This window comes from Daldinia caldariorum (assembly GCF_022478825.1).
Source record: "Daldinia caldariorum strain CBS 122874 unplaced genomic scaffold F4812scaffold_1, whole genome shotgun sequence".
Taxonomy (NCBI): domain Eukaryota; kingdom Fungi; phylum Ascomycota; class Sordariomycetes; order Xylariales; family Hypoxylaceae; genus Daldinia; species Daldinia caldariorum.
In genome coordinates this window covers 1,545,469-1,562,876 of record NW_025953037.1, presented here as the reverse complement: position 1 = coordinate 1,562,876, position 17,408 = coordinate 1,545,469, and the positions used below count along the sequence as shown (strand labels likewise).

The window sequence follows — 17,408 nt, the reverse complement described above, 5'->3', positions numbered from 1 at the left end:
GCAGAAGTTCCCTCGAGATCATCACGCCTTAGCGCTATCTCTTATAACGCCCTCCACTACGGCCGCTAAGCAAATGCAATGCGTCTCGGTCCTTGATCTTCTGCCCGGGTATCTGGAACCCCCTGTCCGATGCGTCCTGCGGGTGGGTTTATGAATGACTATATAGATAGATAGATGATGCAGCGTACCCATCCTACGTAGCACATGTTAGGTCCCGCTAGATTTGCGGCTCCCTCTTACTATATATACTCGATTTGTTATTCGTAAGAAGTGATTCGTGCGATAGCGACCTACCCTTCTAATTCGAGTAGAGAGAGACGAGATGCCTTCTCAACAACCACCAGCAACAGCAACAGCTGTTGCTGTGCCTTTGAGTGCCGGGTCTGCGGCGACGTCCGACCTTGATAGCGTGAAATCCCAAGGCCACCCCGACGACAAACTCCCCGTTGACCTGCCGCCTCTGGTTCCCGTGGCATTGGCGACTAGAGAGACGGAACGGATGGAGTCGGCGCTCGGCGATGCTATCTTACGGTTCTTACGAATTCGAAAAGGTCCCAAGCCCGAACCGTACGACCTCGATGCGGTTAGTAGTACAGAGGCCTCAAGCTGTTTCCTTGATGCAATCGAACTTAGAGGTAGCTAACTCGACCCAAGATCGCGACGCAGCCTAGTATCTGGGATTCCGAGAGTTTGGAAGAGTACAAGAAGCTTTACATCCACCCCGAATGGGAGAACTGGTCTGCTTTCGACCCTAGTTTCCGCTGGACGTGGCGGGAAGAGAGGGCGGTGCGACGGAAGGTCGATTGGAAGATTATGGTAGGTTGAAAATAAAAGTCCTTTCGGGGTCATATTGTGGAAAGCGGCGAGAAAACTTAACTGACTTCCTACCTAACCTGCCTAGGTCTGGGTGTGTATTATGTTTGCTGCCCTGAACATCGACCGCAACAACATTTCCAACGCCGTCTCGGACAACATGCTCGACGACCTGGGCCTCACTCGTGCTGACTACGTGAGTTGCGCTGCCGGCCCCCCTTTCTCGAGCGCTGATGATGCTGATAATATTTGGATAGAATACTGGCCAAACAATTTCGCGAGTTGGATTTTTAGTTGCCGAGCTCCCGTCTCAACTGATTTCCAAGCGGTTAGTTCTACGGCTACTAGGTAGTAGACGTCCCCTGATGAAGGCTCAGCTAACCCTGACTATCTAACCCAGTATCGGTCCCGACCTATGGATTCCTATCCAGATATGCATTTTCAGCGTCATTTCTGCCATGCAATTCTTCCTCCAGGGCAGAGCGTCTTTCCTCGCCACCAGATACCTAATGTAGGTTGAGTTATTAAGGCGTTATTTTGGTGGCTATAAGCTTTGGCTAACAGGTCGATTAGTGCAACGTTCCAGGGTGGATTTATTCCGTAAGTTCTTGTTAATTAGGTAGTGAAGCTTAAAGGCTTAGGTAGCTGACTCGTTGATAGGGATACAATCCTTTACCTCAGTTACTTCTATACCGGTAGATCGGTAAGTGACTTCACCCCGAGTAGTATGTATATAGAGGAGTAGCAAACTTACGTTTTTTCTAGCTTCCCATCCGGTTAGCTTGGTACTGGATGTCTTCACAATTAGGTTGGTAATTATAGCTGATACTTGAAGTACCTTTCTGATCTTTTCTTCTAGTCGACATCGGTGTCGGATTCGCTGCTGTTGGTCTTCTATCTATGCGCGGCATCTTGGGGTATGAGGGCTGGCGGTGGTTGTTCCTCATTGAGTAAGTTCCTATCTTCGTGGGTTATGCGAGTATAACTAACATTATTAGGGGCTGTGTTACTTGTAAGGACGGCAAATACTTCTGACACCCTCGGTACTAACTCTATTGTAGTTTCGGTCGGACTTGCTTCCTTCTTCCTCATGCCTCAATCTCCAGCTAAGACAAAGAGCTGGTGGAATCCTAAGGGGTACTTCACCGAGAAGGAAGAGAAAATTATTGTCAATTCAGGTGAGTTGGTGGAGCATACGGACCTAGATGTACCTACCTCGTCTCTAACTCTACCCCCAGTTATCCGAGATGACCCTCAGAAAGGAGGCATGTACAATCGACAGGGTCTCTCCCTCAAACAGATATGGGAAAGTTCGAAGGACTACGACATGTGGCCATTATACGCCCTTGGTCTGTTGTTCGGCATACCGAAATATCCCGTCGGCCAATACCTAACGCTTTCCTTGCGAGACCTGAAGTTCAACGTCATCCAGACCAACTTACTTTCGATCCCGAACATCATCTGTTCTAGCATCACCATGCTAGTCATTACCGCCGTTAGCGAGTTGGTGAATAATAGGAGTTTCGTGTCGATGGCGGAAGATGCTTGGCTGTTGCCCTGCTTTGCGGCCTTGATAGCCCTGCCGGATCCGATTAGCCCTTGGGCATACTTCGCGATCGCGACGGTGTTGTTGTCGTTCCCATAGTAAGTACCGCGCCGAAAAGGGGGAAAGCAATCAAGAGCTGACTTAATCTAGTACCCATCCTATACAAGTTGCTTGGACAAGTAGAAATGCAGGATCTGTACAGAACAGAACAGTTTCTGCTGCGTGAGTAGACTCCTCTCCGTCTGAGTTTCCATAGCTCGTTATGACTAAATCTGTGTAGAATCTATAATATGTGGGTTCAAGTCAGCGGAATGATTGGCGCAAACAGTGAGTCAAACTATTTTATGACAAACAAACAGAGTACCGGCGCTGACTTTTCACAGTCTATCAACCTAGCGACTCGCCGCGATACTTCAAAGCGAACAAGGGTTTGCTAGTCATCTGCATCTGGATGTGTGTAAGTAATTATATCCGTGAACCCTCATACCTATTCTCTCTTTTCCAAGGAAGTACTTAGCTGTGTATAGGTAATACAATACCCGGGAACGTACTTCTACTATCGATGGAGGAACAATTGCAAGGCGAAGAAGTGGGATGCCATGACCCCCGAAGAGCAGGACCATTATAGAAAGACGACGACCGACATGGGTAATAAGCGGTAAGTTTTTTTTCTTTTCGCTATTGCTTTGGTCTTGAAATAGTTTGAGCTCATCATTTGATATAGCCTTGATTTCCGCTTCGCGACTTAAACTGTCCACCTACCTAATATAGGGCGATTAAGAGTTAAAAGGGACGAGGAGAAAGAGGAAGAGATTTTGGTTTGCTTCAATATGTCGTTTCGATTAGCGTAGCGTAGACTGTAGTACCTGGCAAAGTGATAGCACCTATACAGCATTTTACTATGCACCCTTTTACTTGTTGCCTTGAAGATACCTTACCCCTGATTTCTTGGCAGCGTGGCTTCTGATATGTACTATTATGTACATACATATGTTAGGTTTGTGGCTTACTGCCTAGTTTCGTACCGTGCGAATAGCATCATTATCGAGGGGTCGATAACAGTGACCTAAAACGCCACACTGCCCCATCCAGGGTATTGTACAAGACCAACCTCCAATTAGTTGTCTGCATTCACTCAAAACCTTGCCTATCATAAGGTTCTATGGTTTCCCCCCTTGTTGAACGCCGTGTTGACAAGTGGCAGCACTCCTTCTTGTCAACTCAATCTGATATTAGACAACTTCTCTGAGAGTTGGCGATTGTTAGTTTTCTGTTTGTCTCTTTGTCTATAACACGTTTTGAATTGAGAGAGAAAATAATTCTGTCATGAAAGAAAATGCTGGCCTCATCAAAATTTGAGGGTGTTAGTCTTGATGAGTGAGATCCCGGAAGGAAGTGTCATTATATTATCATTTACACTTTTCTATCGGTGGTCCAAGTTCCCTCCTTAATAATTTTCCTTTTTCTTTTTCTGAATTTTTTTTTTCCTGTCTGTCCTATTACAGGTCGGGAATTGACCAGTCATATTCTTCCTAATGGCGGATCCTCGCATGACAGCAAATGCAATGTCCAGTGAAGACGTTGAGATGGAAGGTACTAATTCCTATCTTTCGCATCTCGGCAACGGCTTTGGCGGCAAGGTCCCCAATGGAAACAGTGACGCGCATTGCCGGGCAACAAATTCACCTGATCGCCTGGGCCAAACAAACACACCTCAATTTAAATCAGATCCAGATGATACCCAACCAACTTCTTCGCCTCCTTCATCCCAGGTTGGCTCCAACAAGATGAAGCCTGCATCGAAGAAGAAAGGCACTGCCGCCAAAAAAGGGCCTAGGAAGACCAGAGTTCCAAAGTCTAAATCCTCAAAAAAGGACCCCTCATCAACTGGACCTAAGAATGACACCCAAGCTGGAAGCTCCGACGATGAGACTGACAACGGCCCTTACTGTATCTGCCGTGGACCAGATGATCACAGATGGATGATAAGTTGTGATGTTTGTGAAGACTGGTTCCACGGAGAATGTGTCAGTCTCGATAAAGAGGTTGGCGAAAAGTTAGTCGAGCGCTTCGTCTGTCCTAACTGTACGGATGGCAAGCTCAACTACACCAAGTACAAGAAGACTTGCTCCTTGACGGGCTGCAAGACTGCAGCCCGTTTATACACTAAGAATCCTAAGGATAGGAGCGCCTTTTGTTGCAACGACCATTGTGACCTCTGGTGGTCCTCCTTAATCAGCACTTTGCCAACCAAGGCCGCCTCTGAAAAGGCTATTGAAGTCCTCACCCAAGAAGATTTCGTTGGTCTTCTTGTTAGCACTGTCGAGAAGGGTGGATGGAAACTTGGTGATCAACCTTTTGGTATGTCGAAAGTAACCTAGGACTTTTTCCCCTGTCCTTACTCAGGTGTTCACCTGTATTCATTTACTGACCTCCTATTTAGGCAACGTGGATGGGCTCTGGGCCAATGGTCTCCCCACTCAACCAGGCGTGCTTAGTGACGAGGAGCAAGCCTTCTTGAAAAACTCTGCCGCCGAACGTCTTGCTCTAGGTAACGAGATCGTGCAGTACAAGAAAATGATGCAGCTCATAGATTGGGCCAACCATCGACGACAGCTTGCTATCGAAGCTGGTAAGTTCGCTAAGGACAGCTGTGGCTATGATTGGCGACTCGACACCGTCTCGGTGCGCTATCAGTTCGCCGAATGGTTGGAGACCCCCGAAGGCCAAGCGACCTTCAAGGCGGGGAAGCTCGACACTCCTCTCGATCCCGATTTGCAAGGGGACCCGGCCACGCGCGGCATGTGCGAGAAGAAGCGCTGCAAATCGCACAACGGATGGTATAAGTTGCTGATGAGTGCGGTTCGAACTCTGATCAAGGAGACGGCGACGGCCGCGGCGGATAAGCTGAATTCGGAGGACGTTATGCGGCAGGCGGCGGAGGCCAGGTTCGAGAGGCGTCAGCTGGAGAATAATTCGGTGCAAGTCTTAGACGATTGAGGGTTGGCGGGTCGATGTCTTTGGTAAAAATTATTATATTAATAATGGCTTCAAAAGGAACGGGGTTACTTGTAGATGGGTAATGGCAAGGACTGATGATTGCTTACCTCGTATTGTGTCGTCTTCGTCGAGTTTAGGACACTACATTATAAGTCTACCAAACGCGCTGATTCTTTTCACAGCATCTCTATCATGTTTTCGGCCCTGTCAAATCCATAAACTATCTTTTCCCCCCGGACTACTAATTACAATCTTGTACGTATCTTCTATGGGCAAGTCATATGCCAGGTAGGCACTCTATCGTGTAGTTGCCGTCTCCGTCTGTAATACATCGCGAGCGTAATGGATTTAATCGACGCGTCGTGTTGGATTCCAAGGCATTCTGGAGGCCTCTATCGAATACGGTTGGAAGGTCTTGTTGGATGTGTATACGCGCTTTTGTCGTGATTCTTCGTGACAAACTGTACACACAAGCTTATTGGGTAGCAGATAGGTGAGGAGGGAAATGAACTTGACATTTTTCCTTCAAAGTTTTTAATGAACTCTACCCTTATGCATTGAGGGAATTATGTATACATGTAAGGTACGGTATGATAGTAGAAAGGGCCATCGGTGTTGTGTGTTAATGGCGATTCGATAAGCTTGGGAAGCTGTTGCCGGCACGGCGAGGGTACCTTAGGTAGTCAAGTAACTGGTGGATGTCATCAAGGCGTAGCAGCTACATTCTTATAATCATCGTATATGAGATTGAGAAGCGATTAGAGGGCTCTAGCTCATCGTATTATACTTACCTTGGACTTGACTTCCGAAGAAATCCATCTATAATTGTTGAGTCGAGCATCCCCCAGCACCACCCGGATGACCTTTTCATCAACCACACCACAGCTAATGCTGCGTACATCCTGTAACCTATCAAGGCTACTTAAACGACATGCCGCTACGTTATACTTTATTTAATTATTTATAATCTCTTCAAATGCACCTGTATTCGATGACTTACGCTATTCTCCTCGTCAAACTCGCATATATGAGTATGCATATATGGGGGAATAATATCTATTATATCCGTATAGGACCCTAGCAGATTTATATCAAAGCAGTGTAGGCTACTCCTGGTTATGCTAGTATTAGGGGATTAGCTGAGAATTCTCTCTTATTAGGATATATTAAAGTTTATACTTACCGCGAGAGTACCTATAAAAGCGCGTTTCTCGGCGCGTTCTATAGTTTATTCTCTCTTTCCATCAACAACTTCCCTTCCCTTCACTTCACTTCGCTCTTGACCTTCCGTACAACTCTCTACACACAATACTGACACTACAATACTACCACTTTACATCTCTCATACGTACCATACTACCTTTGCAATGCCTCCATTCACTCCTACCAAAGTGCCGGCTGTTCTCAGTCGTGGGTTAACTAGGTCCCGCATGAACCTCCCCCATCCTCCCATTACCTCAACACCTTCTCCTCTTCCTCACTTTTCATGGTCACCAATGACTCCTGGTAGCCCTACCATACCTTACAATCCAACCCCTATCCGCACTCCCATTTTTACTCCCATTCGTTCTCCTTTCTCCCCTCTTGCTCCCTTTCCCGCTACGCCTGTTCCCCCTTCTCCCATCGTCTCACCTTTCTCCTCCCCTACCTCTAAAACACCACTCTCTCCCCTTTCCGAATTTCTAGTTTCCATGCGTACCCGTCATCAGAGACGGGGAGCCCGCCTTGGAATTAACTCTCCTCCCAAATCTAAATCGCTGTGCCCCGAATGTGACAGAGTAAAGATGCTTCTCCCAGCAAAGTGGTGTGGCCATACAGTTACGCGTAAGTATCTCATTGTTACTTCTTCAACTTTTCTAGTTATCGTCGAGCTCTTTCCCCTACCTCACTGCACTCTACTAGTCGACTTCCCTAAATTGTTCCTGTGTCTCTTGCCCCTTTCCATTTCCACGCTGATTTGTCCACGCGTATAGCATCTCGGATGAAGAATGGCATGCGCGTTGTCCGTATTCCAAAGTGTCCGAAACGAAGAGCAGAACTTGCCAAGCAGGACATGGAAAAGCGGGAAGCGGCCAAATTTTCGAATCAAGACATGCAGAAAAGACGGGAAAGAAGGGCAAAAGTGCCTGTTGCTGCTCCGCCTGTTGACCAAACGATAACGCCTAAACGCATCATTGTTGAGGCAAAGCCGAAGCAGAGCATTGAGAGTTCGCCCTTGGCTCGCGCACCTTTCAAAAACCCAGATCTGAACGATAAGCCGCTGCACTGGTCGCCACGAATGTTCAAGCCTGAGATTGACCGATACAATTGGTCTTGGTCTGAGTGGGATTCTCCATCCCGGGAGATCGAAGATGCCTCATACCAGACCACCGATTGGCCAATTTACAATCCGCTCGCTGCCCTTCCACCACATATCAGGAAGAAGATGGAGGAATTGATGCAGGCAGAAAAGGAGATATTGGGGCAGATGCCCGAAATCAGTGTTACAGCTGACAGTGTTCGATACGAAGAAGTCAATACTGCATCATCATTTCTCTCGGAAGCATCCACTCGTTCCAACCGCCCTGGTTTACAATACGCTCGCCAAAACCAGTCTACGTCGTCGTCCTTATCGGAATTCTCTACTTGGGTAGACGTGAACAGCCGTCCTTGGCCTCCACATGTAGTCCGGATGTTTATTGAAGGCGAGGAGGAACGCCAGATATGGGAAGAAAAGAAACGCAACTTACCGCCCATGTCCCCTCCTTCAGGGTCGATTTCGGATGTGTACATTCCTATGGATTCCTCGGAACCTTCAGCACCTTCAGCACCTTCAGAACCTTCCCGTAGGCTGCCCTCGGAGCCTACACATTCATCCGGCTTATCTTCTCTTCTTCAACTTTACGTCGATAGTGATAGCGATCGTCAACGATGGGAAGCCGAGAAAGAAGAAGAGAGGGAGCAACAGGAGAGAAAGGAGAGGGAGGAACAAGAAGAAATTGAACGACGAGAACAGGAAGAGATTGAACGACGAGAGCAGGAAGAAATTGATCGACTAGAGCAGGAAAAGAGGGAACGATGGGAGAAGAGAGAGAGAGAAGAACAGGAGGAGAAAGAGTTGATGGAGATGGTGGCGAGGGCAAAGGCGAAATATGCCCACGAGAGCTCTTTCGAAGACCCTTCCGTTCATTCAAACTCGGGTTCTTTTGCCTCTTACAATTCCGACGTCGCCAACCAGTACGCGTCTAACATTCGGCAAATTATGCAAGATCTTCGGGTCTCATCTACTGCTGCTCCAGCCGCAGCTCCGTCTCCATCTCCACCTTCAGTCCGAACACCATCTCCTGCTGCCGAACCGACTTTGGAAATAATCGCTGCTCCACTCGCCGAAGATGATGTCTTCGGGATTCCGGACGCCGACTCAGATTCCTTCGGCTCATACAACACCGATGTTGCGGAACAGTACGCTAGCAACATTCACCAGATCTTGCGGGATCTTCGTGGACCACGAGCTGCTGAATCTACCTCTCTACCCGTTCCTGAATCTCCTGTTCCCGAATCTCCTGTTCCCGAATCTCCTGTTCCCGAATCTCCTGTTCCCGAATCTCCTGTTCCCGAATCTCCTGTTCCCGAATCTCTCGTTCGTGAATCTCCTGTTGTTTCACCTAGTTGCGACGAGTCTTCCGAGAGCCCAGACGATCATTCGGGCTCCTATGGCTCTTACAACTCAGACGTCGCCAACCAGTACGCCTCTAACATCCAGCGGATTATGCAAGAACTTCGCGCATCGTCTAATGTGGCTCCGGTTTCGGCACCTGCACCTGCTTCTCGTACTGCTTCTTCTCTGGGCTCTCGTTCGGGCTCGCGTTCTGGTTCACGTTCGGGTTCTACTTCTGCCCCGTCTCCCCCTCAGCACTTCTACTCTAAGCGTCAGATCCCATCGAATTTTGCCTTGGAACGGCCAAGGCCTTCGGAAGTACGATCGGAAGGACCTGGATTCGGCTGGAAGTTCCTCGCTTGTGTTGGTGTCGCCGCGGCGGCTGTCGGTGCGGGCCTCGCTTATGCTTGGATTTCTTTTACAACATAGTCTCTCGGTATGTTAGCTTGTTTCCTTGGTTATTTCCTTGAATATTCCTGATTTTGCATAGCTTTTGGATTTGGTCGGGTGTTCGGTCGGATGGTATCTGGCGACGCGGTTTTGCAGTGCCCATGTATTCAGGTTTTGGATATCCTTTCTTTCTTATGTGCCGTCATAGATTGCTGCACATTTCCTGTAGATAGATTCGCTCATTTGCGTCCTCTTTTTCCCATCACTCCACCCACTTGCCCGCTTGCCTCTTTACCTTAGTCATCACCCCCCTTTTCCCTTTCTCTCCCTTCCCATCCTTCTTCCCTTTTCATTCTTCATCGCTACATCTCATACACTTTCTTTCGTTCCTGTCACGGTCATTTCGACTCTTATCCTCCTCGCCTACAAGTCGTTCATTTCTAGGGACTGCAAAACTGCGGGGAGTACGAGTACCTGGGTATTCTGCGGTTGTGTTAGGGGGAAATTTTGCTTTCCCATATTGGGTTTTGGTTTTGGCGTTTTTGGCGTTTTTGGCGTTTGGGCTTTTGGGCTTTTGTTTTTGGGTATTTTGGGGTTTTTCTTTTCCATGTTTTGGATTAGTTTCTGCCTTGAGCATCGACTCGGCCTTAGGAGACCATCACTCTTTTGAATTCACCTCCATTTCCATAATTCTTTTCTGTTTCTATCGTGAGCGTTTGGGAAATCCAGTGATTTCCTTCATATGTTTAGTCTTATGTTCTTGTTAAAAGTCAAATTGCATCCGCTGTATACCTTGCCTGAGGCTTCTAGGTAGGTACCTAACATAGGCGGACATATTTACGGAATCAACTCCACAGAGGTAAGTTCGCTTCCAGTGAAGCTATAGCCCTTCTACCTCGATATCTAAGTGTCTGTTCCTGCTTGATTTTCACTGTCTGGGCCTACTCTCTGGCGGCCCTGCTGCCCCTGCACAGGTAAGCTACAAGGTGGTACTCGTCTCAACGTATGTATCAATAATTCGACCAGCTCAATGCTACATGCAAAAACCCCGGAACGATGCACTCTCTCGTTCTCGGATATGCATACGGTAGTGCATACGGTAATAGATGGTCTGATGGCCTAGCAGTGTGGAAGATCTTCATAATAAAGATTGGAGTAAATTGGTTAGAGCGTACTTTTGGACATATCTCCGGAATATTAATAGAAATAGCTAAAGTGGCCCGGGTATGATGCGCATCGGGACCAACTCTTTTTGGTCTAGAGTAGGATTATAACCATACCAGCCTTATGCTGCCCTTGTTACGAAACGCGACTGAGTTATGCGAAAGCTGACGAGTCTTCTTTAAATACCTAGAGGACTCGTATACCTATGGCGATAATGAACGTTGCTGAAGTTAACCTCTAGTTTTTCTCCTTTAATTTATTTTTTTAATTCGAATTTTCACCGGCCCGGAAAATGCAGCAGAAATTACGGTATAAATCGTTGCTCGGCCAGCATGACATTCGTGTCATTCGATTACTTACACCAGCAGATGATCCCGTTCACGCAGAAGGACCAGTGCACTGTGAGATTGTACATGTTGCGCTTGGAGAAGACAATCTCGTCACCAATGCCGGGAGTGCGACGAAGGGATCCAATGGCATTTGGCCAGTAAGCGTGGACATCACTGTCAATAACAGCGACTCCAAGACATCGCAGCAGACAGGATTTAACCCGCTCTTTGAAAAGAGCTTGGTGGAACGCATGACCCCGTTCGCAAATCTACCTGTCGTGCCTTACTTTGAAGGTCCCAAATGGCTCAGGGAAAGCGCACCAAAGGTCGGTGATCGTACGGTACCAGCGTGGGACCCCAATCAGGACGAAGAGGCTAGCTTGCCCTGGCGATACACCTGGGGCGATTTCGTCGCCTTATCTTATGTTTGGGGTGACCCATCCATCAGGCGCGACATTATTGTCGACGGTGTACCCATATCAGTGACAGCTAGTCTCGAAGGAGCGCTGCGGGAATTACGACATCACAGCCGCATACAACAAGGCTTCTTCGTCTGGGTCGATGCTCTATGCATAAACCAAGAAGACATGGATGAGCGATCTGCCCAGGTCGCAAAAATGAAGGACATATACCAGGCCGCGTGGCACGTCGTGATATGGCTGGGTCCTGACGAGAATCGTAGCGACTTAGCTACCTTGGCGCTCCGGTATATAAGTCTCCATGCGGAGGAGGAAGATGTCCTGGATAAACTGTACAAGCATGTCGAATTTTATATCGTTCGCATACCGTTTATGCAGTGGAAGCATTCGCATACGAGCTTACGCATACGGAAAGCCGTGCTAAATGCTATATACTATCTCCTTGCCAGGCCGTACTGGCGCAGGCTCTGGATCATCCAAGAAGTTGTCTTGGGGTCCAGAAATTCACCTGTCCTTTGCGGCGACAACTCTATTCTGTTAAAAGACATCTTCAGAGCTTTAAGCGTCATGAAGGCAGATGGCGATACATTAGGCGAGTATGTAGTCTTCGCCGCAAAAGGGTCGAGCAAAGCCCATCAGAAGTGGAATTTCGTAGCAGAAGATACATACGGGATATCGGAGAAGCTATGGGAGCGGCCGGTCGCGATAACGGCACTGAAGTACATCGATATCGACATATCGGCAGCGCACAATGGCGTGTACGATTGCCTACTCCTCAGCCGCGAAGCCAACGCTACCGACGAGCGAGACCGCGTCTACGGCATCCTCGGTCTGCCCCAGATCGCAAATACCATCAAGCTCATTCCGGACTACAACCGCACGGCGTCCGAGACTTTTACCCTATTCTCGGCCCTCCTCCTCGCGAGCGGCAACGTAAACGGTCTCCGACTCGTGAACAGCCCGGTCCCCGCGATAGGCACCCGCTACTACAAGAGCACGCACTTCTCGCGGCCGCGCTCGCCGAAATTCGTCCGCGGCCACCGCGTCGTGCACCGCGGCTGCGAGCACGGCTTGCCCTCCTGGGTCATCTGCTGGTCGTGCCCAAGGAACCCGGCGCAGCCGTTCCTCGGCCGTACCCGCCCCACATCTCTTTCCGGTCTCATCACACCCTTGGAAAAGCCTCGCATAACGCACGATAACGTTCTGATCGTTAAGGGGGTTGTGTTCGACACCCTGGCGTCCCTGAGCGCCTGCCACGCGACTGAGTCTGATACGTCGTATCCCCGCAGCGCGGCGGCGCCGCCGAAGAGCGCGTACGGCGATCGCGTGGTGACAAAAGAGGCGCTGGCGCGGGCGTTGACGGGGGATTTGGAAAGGAAGAAGAAGAAGAAGATGGACGATAGTGAGCACAATGATGACCATGACCATGACGACGATAACCCCACCTTAGCCTCGGCGGTGATGCACCAGACGATATGGAGCACGGGCATCAACGGCGTGGACAACAACATCTTCGGGCTGAAGGACTTCTACCAGCGGAACCGCGGGGTGCGGCTGTTCGACGAGTGGACGCTGGAGGGGCTGGTTCGAGACCTGGGCCGGGCGGCGGACATAGGCAGACGGGTCAAGGAGTCGGCGCAGGCGAGGCCCCGGATCCTACGGGTGACGGCGACACATCGCGAGGCGCTGACGCAGGCGATGCGCGCGCTCGCGTGGAGGAGGCTCGTGGTTACGGAGAGGGGATACTTCGGGCTGGTTCCGGCCGCCGCTAGGGAGGGGGATGTGCTCGCTGTGGTGGCGGGGTGCGATGCGCCGCTGCTTTTGAGGGAGGTTGGAAGGGAGGGTGAGGAGAAGGAGAAGAAAGGGCTTGGAGATAGGAGGTTTCAGGTGATTGGGGAGGCGTATGTGCATTGGGTGACGGGGAGGGAGATACAGGAGATGGTTGAGGAGGGGACGGATGAGGTGGGTGATATTTGGATTTGTTGATTGATTGATTAAGAGGATGATGTTTGAGGTCTGGATGGTTTATTACTATTGATTATAGTTGAGATACCATTATGAGGTAGGTAGGTACCTTGTCTTGTATATCTAATGCTCCGAGGAGTATGGCATGAGATCTACCTACCTCCTCATGAATATGGAGAGTTTGGTGTTTGGGGGGTTCTGGATATCCCGAACGTCTACGATACCTGATATGATAGTTGGTATTGGGAGAGACCTAAACGAAAAAGGGGTAGGTGAACTTAAAATTACACAGTGGAATGTATGCTGATTTACTTAAGTCTCACATTTAGGTTATAGTGCACATTGAGGAGCACATTCAGGATTCAAACGAGTGTGTAAATTATGTACCTGAATCGCACTACCACTAGATACACCTGTATACTGGCCCCTAACAAAGGCCACGCCAGATAAACATTCCACTACTGCCAAACGACGACGACAAGTGAGATCCACCACTCCAGCACCAAGAGAATGAGCGATATCGTGTGCACCTCGAGAGGTAGCGATAGACTTTGGCTTTCCAAGCCTAGCTGGTTTCATCAGACATTGACTACCAGGGGAAGTTACCTAGCTGTAACGGAGGGTTCCTCGTAGAGTAAGAAGCAGCACGTCTCGATTGTTATCGGACGGCGCCCAAGCTTTTTTCGCTTTCTTCACTCAGACGACGGAGAGGCCTCCTCATACCCGTCGATAACGTGCTGGGGACTGCGTTTTTCAGACGGAGAAGAGGAAGCCTCTTCGTAGCCGTCAATAACATGCTGGGGGTGTCGCTTCTCGGATGAGGGAGAGGAAACCTCTTCATACCCATCGATGACGTGTTGAGGGCTTCGCTTGTTGGATGAGGGCGAGGAAACCTCCTCGTAGCCGTCGATGACGTGCTGCGGACTGCGCTTGTCGGATGACGACGTGATCTCCTCATATCCGTCATTAACATATTGAGGGCTGCGTTTTTCGGACGGGGAGGAGGATGCCTCTTCGTAGCTATCTATAACGTGTTGAGGGCTGCGTTTGCCAGAAGAGGGAGAAGAGACCTCCTCGTACCCATCGATAACATGCTGCGGACTACGCTTGTTCGACGAGGGAGCTACCTCCTCGTAGCCGTCAATGACATGTTGAGGGCTACGCTTGCTGGAGGAAGGGGATACCTCCTCATATCCATCGATGACGTGCTGGGGGCTACGCTTTTCCCATGGCTCAGGAGCATTGAGCTTTGCCAGGGCTCGCTCTAATGCCTCACCCTGGAGTTTAGGCACGGGAGAAGCAAAAACATGAGCACTCAACGTAATGAGAAGAGTTGTGATCTGATCGAACTTCATTCTGTGCTGATGAGGAACGAGTAAGTACAATGGTTTTTGAAAAGGGGTTTGTTTCGTAAAGGCTCTCTAGTGAAAATGATGCGCTTGACTTAAGAGTTCGCAACTGTGGAGGTCTAGTGGATGTCCTCTGTCCATCTATAGTACTTCACCAAAGGAACAAACCTCATTTTATATACCATGATTTAGCTGGATCTATCAACCGGTCAACCTATTGTCCCTACTCGTTCTGGCTTTCAACAATTCCATCATTTGGCCTTGCACGCATACCATTCACTCTAGCCACCTACGAAACTCTCCGCTCTAACACTAGTAAAGGGGCTACAGGAGGTTCCATTCGCAAAACACTACGTTGACTTGATCCCTTCGTTAGTTCTGCCGAAGATCGCACTGACACGACATTCTCACGCTGCATAGCGCAATTAACCCAACACCTCCTGTTGTTTTTGTCGTCGTAAAAAGATACCAAATCAAGAATATGAGCCCGGCCGTCGCTTACATCGGCTCTTCGCACGTCGTCGCATGTGAGACGCCTCCGTCTCTCCAGGTCATCATGATGGTGACAGGTATGTACATAATTATGAGCTTATTCCAATGACGGTGCTTATTCGCATATGCATGCTGACTCTGTGTATCTAATCTACCCAATCTACTTGGTATTTACAGCTCTTTTACCAAGGTACCTACCTGTAAGCTTCTGCCGCATGAATCTGGGCTGCCAACCAATACCCCGCAGCTTTCAATCCTCCTTTCGTCCCTGGGAGGTATAGTTTAGGTAACCGGAGCTACATCAATCACGGCATCTTCAGCCACTTACACCTCATTTGCCAATATCCTATCTCTTAACCTGGATGACCGCGATGCAAACAGTAAGACAGCCGAGAGGACTAGTGTGGTCTATGCAGAGGAAGCTAGCCCAGGCGGAAGGCTGCAGGAGGGCTGCAGGAAAGCTTGGTACCAGGTAGGTATGCAAGGACGCGACACTGTCGGGCCACCCCGAATTGCTTGGGTATAGCATCAAGCTAGTCAAATCAAGAGCCATTCGTAAGATGGCGGTTATTCCAATGCTAGAGGTTGAGAACCCGCCACCCGACCAAAGTCTAGGAGGGGGTCTAGGAGGGGAATGAGTTGGAGGACAGGACTGGACCATGCGCGTCATGTATGTCAACTAGCGGGGTTAACAAGTTGATGGAACGATTCAGCGAGGGAAGGGAATGCTCGGAGCCTATCCAAGGACCCTCGATAACCCTTTTTCTCTTCTGACGACCTACCTACCTAGGTAGATAGGCGAGCGGAAGTTGGATAGGTGTATACTTGATCAGGTTGGGCACCTCCTGAGTTCTCTTAGGGACCATAGAGCATATTCTCACATCACAGAGGAAAAAGTGGGAAAACTTCCCTTGGAACTTATCCTCACTCATTCAATCCAAACACGGTTTCAACTTTCAAGTCGCCATAACGACTCTACTACCAATGGACAATTTTCAAGTACATGTGGACGACTCCTCGACCTCTCGCGTCTGCACTGGATCAAACTTTCTATCAGACTTGGTCCATGGCGACGGAGAAGAAGAGAGATTCGTTGTTCGTTTTGGGAAAAGTTCCTATATCTTATTCTTGACCTCTACATCATATCCTTATCCAGAATGGGAGGCCGCCGACGCCATTGAATTCTGCCGCTACACTATCACCAAGTCGAAAACATACGGAGTTTGCGTCTTTTCACTAGGAGATTCCAAGCTTATGAGCGAAGGCTCGTCCGCCAAATGCATGGTCCTTTCTATACTTAAAACTACAAGCCATGGGGCAGTTTCTGTGCGGGATGTGCAGACCTTCCGGTTCATGAAACAATCAGCACCTGGTTTACCTGGGGTTGACACGGACTGGATAAGATCGTGTCTGGGCAAAAGAAGTTGTCAAATCATCCTCCTTACGGTTCTGGTCATCTTGGTGGCCTGCGCCGTTGCTTTCCTGGCTTTACGCTCGATCTCTGGCCACCATAAAGATGGCATCTGGGAGCGCTACAACATCGACGGAAGTCGAGGGCCACGTTACCAACTGCAATTTGACCACCACAACGTATCCGAGTGGGAGGAACGCTACCCCAACCCAAATCAAGAATGGTTCCTCCGAATCGACGACCAAGCCATGATCCCTCTGGACTTTGTGACCGACGAAGAGCTCCGCTACCAGCACTGGTTCCAAACGAGGTACCCCGAAGCCGACAACATCCGTCTCGAGGGAAAATACCTCTCAGCGGCATTCCTCAGTGACCCGGATATCATACAGGTCCCAGTCGACAAGACCTTCCACATGGCACACTGCGTAGTGGCGTTGCGACGCTACTGGACGGCTCGGGAGTCCAAGTCGCACGTGTGTCCGCGCGATATCGATTACCGCCACATGAAGCATTGCCTAGATGCCTTGGACATGTGGGCGTTTCCCGAAGGACCTCAGCACTCTCTACCCTTGTCGGGGCACGGTTCTTCGATGCACGGCCATGAAGGCCATAAGACTAATAAGGCCAGGAACACCGGGTATTGGATCGATGAGTCGGATGATTCGAGGCTCATTTGGAAGACTAAGGTATGCTTCAATTGAATCTTAGCTGTAGAACATGTCACCCTCCTTTTTATGTACTTAGCAGCTTGTATGCTGTGAAGTTTGGCTGTACATTTTTTATTCAAGAGCCATGTCCTTTGCCACGATCTACATGACCGTCTTGACGAGTTATTTTAAGTAGAACAGTCTATTAGCTACAATATACCTGTCATTCGTTTTTAAAAGACCACA

The 17,408-nt window shown here is 49.1% G+C and overlaps 6 protein-coding genes across 6 annotated transcripts; 5 read left to right on the top strand and 1 right to left on the bottom strand.

Moving 5' to 3' along the window:
- Positions 1 to 60: 60 nt before the first annotated feature.
- On the top strand, positions 61 to 3,146 carry F4812DRAFT_16840 (MFS general substrate transporter). Its single transcript, XM_047929908.1, has 16 exons — positions 61 to 583; positions 655 to 816; positions 902 to 1,009; positions 1,071 to 1,141; positions 1,214 to 1,324; positions 1,387 to 1,413; positions 1,474 to 1,516; positions 1,579 to 1,621; positions 1,673 to 1,763; positions 1,812 to 1,825; positions 1,875 to 2,457; positions 2,510 to 2,581; positions 2,640 to 2,686; positions 2,743 to 2,816; positions 2,887 to 3,017; positions 3,084 to 3,146. Exons 1-16 carry the CDS (start codon positions 323 to 325, stop codon positions 3,106 to 3,108), a joined length of 1,863 nt encoding a protein of 620 aa, XP_047794863.1. The 5' UTR covers positions 61 to 322; the 3' UTR covers positions 3,109 to 3,146.
- Positions 3,147 to 3,496: 350 nt separating this feature from the next.
- Positions 3,497 to 5,533, top strand: F4812DRAFT_16809 (uncharacterized protein). Its single transcript, XM_047929902.1, has 2 exons — positions 3,497 to 4,720; positions 4,803 to 5,533. Exons 1-2 carry the CDS (start codon positions 3,895 to 3,897, stop codon positions 5,357 to 5,359), a joined length of 1,383 nt encoding a protein of 460 aa, XP_047794862.1. The 5' UTR covers positions 3,497 to 3,894; the 3' UTR covers positions 5,360 to 5,533.
- Positions 5,534 to 6,583: 1,050 nt separating this feature from the next.
- F4812DRAFT_16801 (uncharacterized protein) lies at positions 6,584 to 9,580 on the top strand. Its single transcript, XM_047929900.1, has 2 exons — positions 6,584 to 7,183; positions 7,333 to 9,580. The coding sequence occupies exons 1-2, from the start codon at positions 6,727 to 6,729 to the stop codon at positions 9,423 to 9,425; spliced, it is 2,550 nt and encodes an 849-aa protein (XP_047794861.1). The 5' UTR covers positions 6,584 to 6,726; the 3' UTR covers positions 9,426 to 9,580.
- Positions 9,581 to 10,719: 1,139 nt separating this feature from the next.
- F4812DRAFT_409336 (HET-domain-containing protein) lies at positions 10,720 to 13,567 on the top strand. Its single transcript, XM_047932434.1, has one exon. The coding sequence runs from the start codon at positions 10,843 to 10,845 to the stop codon at positions 13,282 to 13,284; it is 2,442 nt and encodes an 813-aa protein (XP_047794860.1). The 5' UTR covers positions 10,720 to 10,842; the 3' UTR covers positions 13,285 to 13,567.
- Positions 13,568 to 13,579: 12 nt separating this feature from the next.
- On the bottom strand, positions 13,580 to 15,180 carry F4812DRAFT_16776 (uncharacterized protein). The gene has a single exon (XM_047929893.1). The coding sequence runs from the start codon at positions 14,616 to 14,618 to the stop codon at positions 13,956 to 13,958; it is 663 nt and encodes a 220-aa protein (XP_047794859.1). The 5' UTR covers positions 14,619 to 15,180; the 3' UTR covers positions 13,580 to 13,955.
- A 751-nt stretch (positions 15,181 to 15,931) lies between these two features.
- Positions 15,932 to 17,387, top strand: F4812DRAFT_16779 (uncharacterized protein). The gene has a single exon (XM_047929895.1). The coding sequence runs from the start codon at positions 16,089 to 16,091 to the stop codon at positions 17,214 to 17,216; it is 1,128 nt and encodes a 375-aa protein (XP_047794858.1). The 5' UTR covers positions 15,932 to 16,088; the 3' UTR covers positions 17,217 to 17,387.
- Positions 17,388 to 17,408: the final 21 nt, after the last annotated feature.

What these genes read in the sequence shown, in the direction of transcription:
- F4812DRAFT_16779 (XM_047929895.1), top strand. Translation starts at nt 16,089, where the DNA reads ATGGACAATTTTCAAGTACATGTGGACGACTCCTCGACCTCTCGCGTC.
- F4812DRAFT_16809 (XM_047929902.1), top strand. Translation starts at nt 3,895, where the DNA reads ATGGCGGATCCTCGCATGACAGCAAATGCAATGTCCAGTGAAGACGTT. An exon ending in ACTTGGTGATCAACCTTTTG is followed by an intron (nt 4,721 to 4,802) that starts GTATGTCGAAAG and finishes CCTCCTATTTAG; the next exon opens with GCAACGTGGATGGGCTCTGG.
- F4812DRAFT_16801 (XM_047929900.1), top strand. Translation starts at nt 6,727, where the DNA reads ATGCCTCCATTCACTCCTACCAAAGTGCCGGCTGTTCTCAGTCGTGGG. An exon ending in GTGTGGCCATACAGTTACGC is followed by an intron (nt 7,184 to 7,332) that starts GTAAGTATCTCA and finishes CCACGCGTATAG; the next exon opens with CATCTCGGATGAAGAATGGC.
- F4812DRAFT_16840 (XM_047929908.1), top strand. Translation starts at nt 323, where the DNA reads ATGCCTTCTCAACAACCACCAGCAACAGCAACAGCTGTTGCTGTGCCT. An exon ending in CTGGATGTCTTCACAATTAG is followed by an intron (nt 1,622 to 1,672) that starts GTTGGTAATTAT and finishes CTTTTCTTCTAG; the next exon opens with TCGACATCGGTGTCGGATTC. An exon ending in TCATCTGCATCTGGATGTGT is followed by an intron (nt 2,817 to 2,886) that starts GTAAGTAATTAT and finishes AGCTGTGTATAG; the next exon opens with GTAATACAATACCCGGGAAC.
- F4812DRAFT_409336 (XM_047932434.1), top strand. Translation starts at nt 10,843, where the DNA reads ATGCAGCAGAAATTACGGTATAAATCGTTGCTCGGCCAGCATGACATT.
- F4812DRAFT_16776 (XM_047929893.1), bottom strand. Translation starts at nt 14,618, where the DNA reads ATGAAGTTCGATCAGATCACAACTCTTCTCATTACGTTGAGTGCTCAT.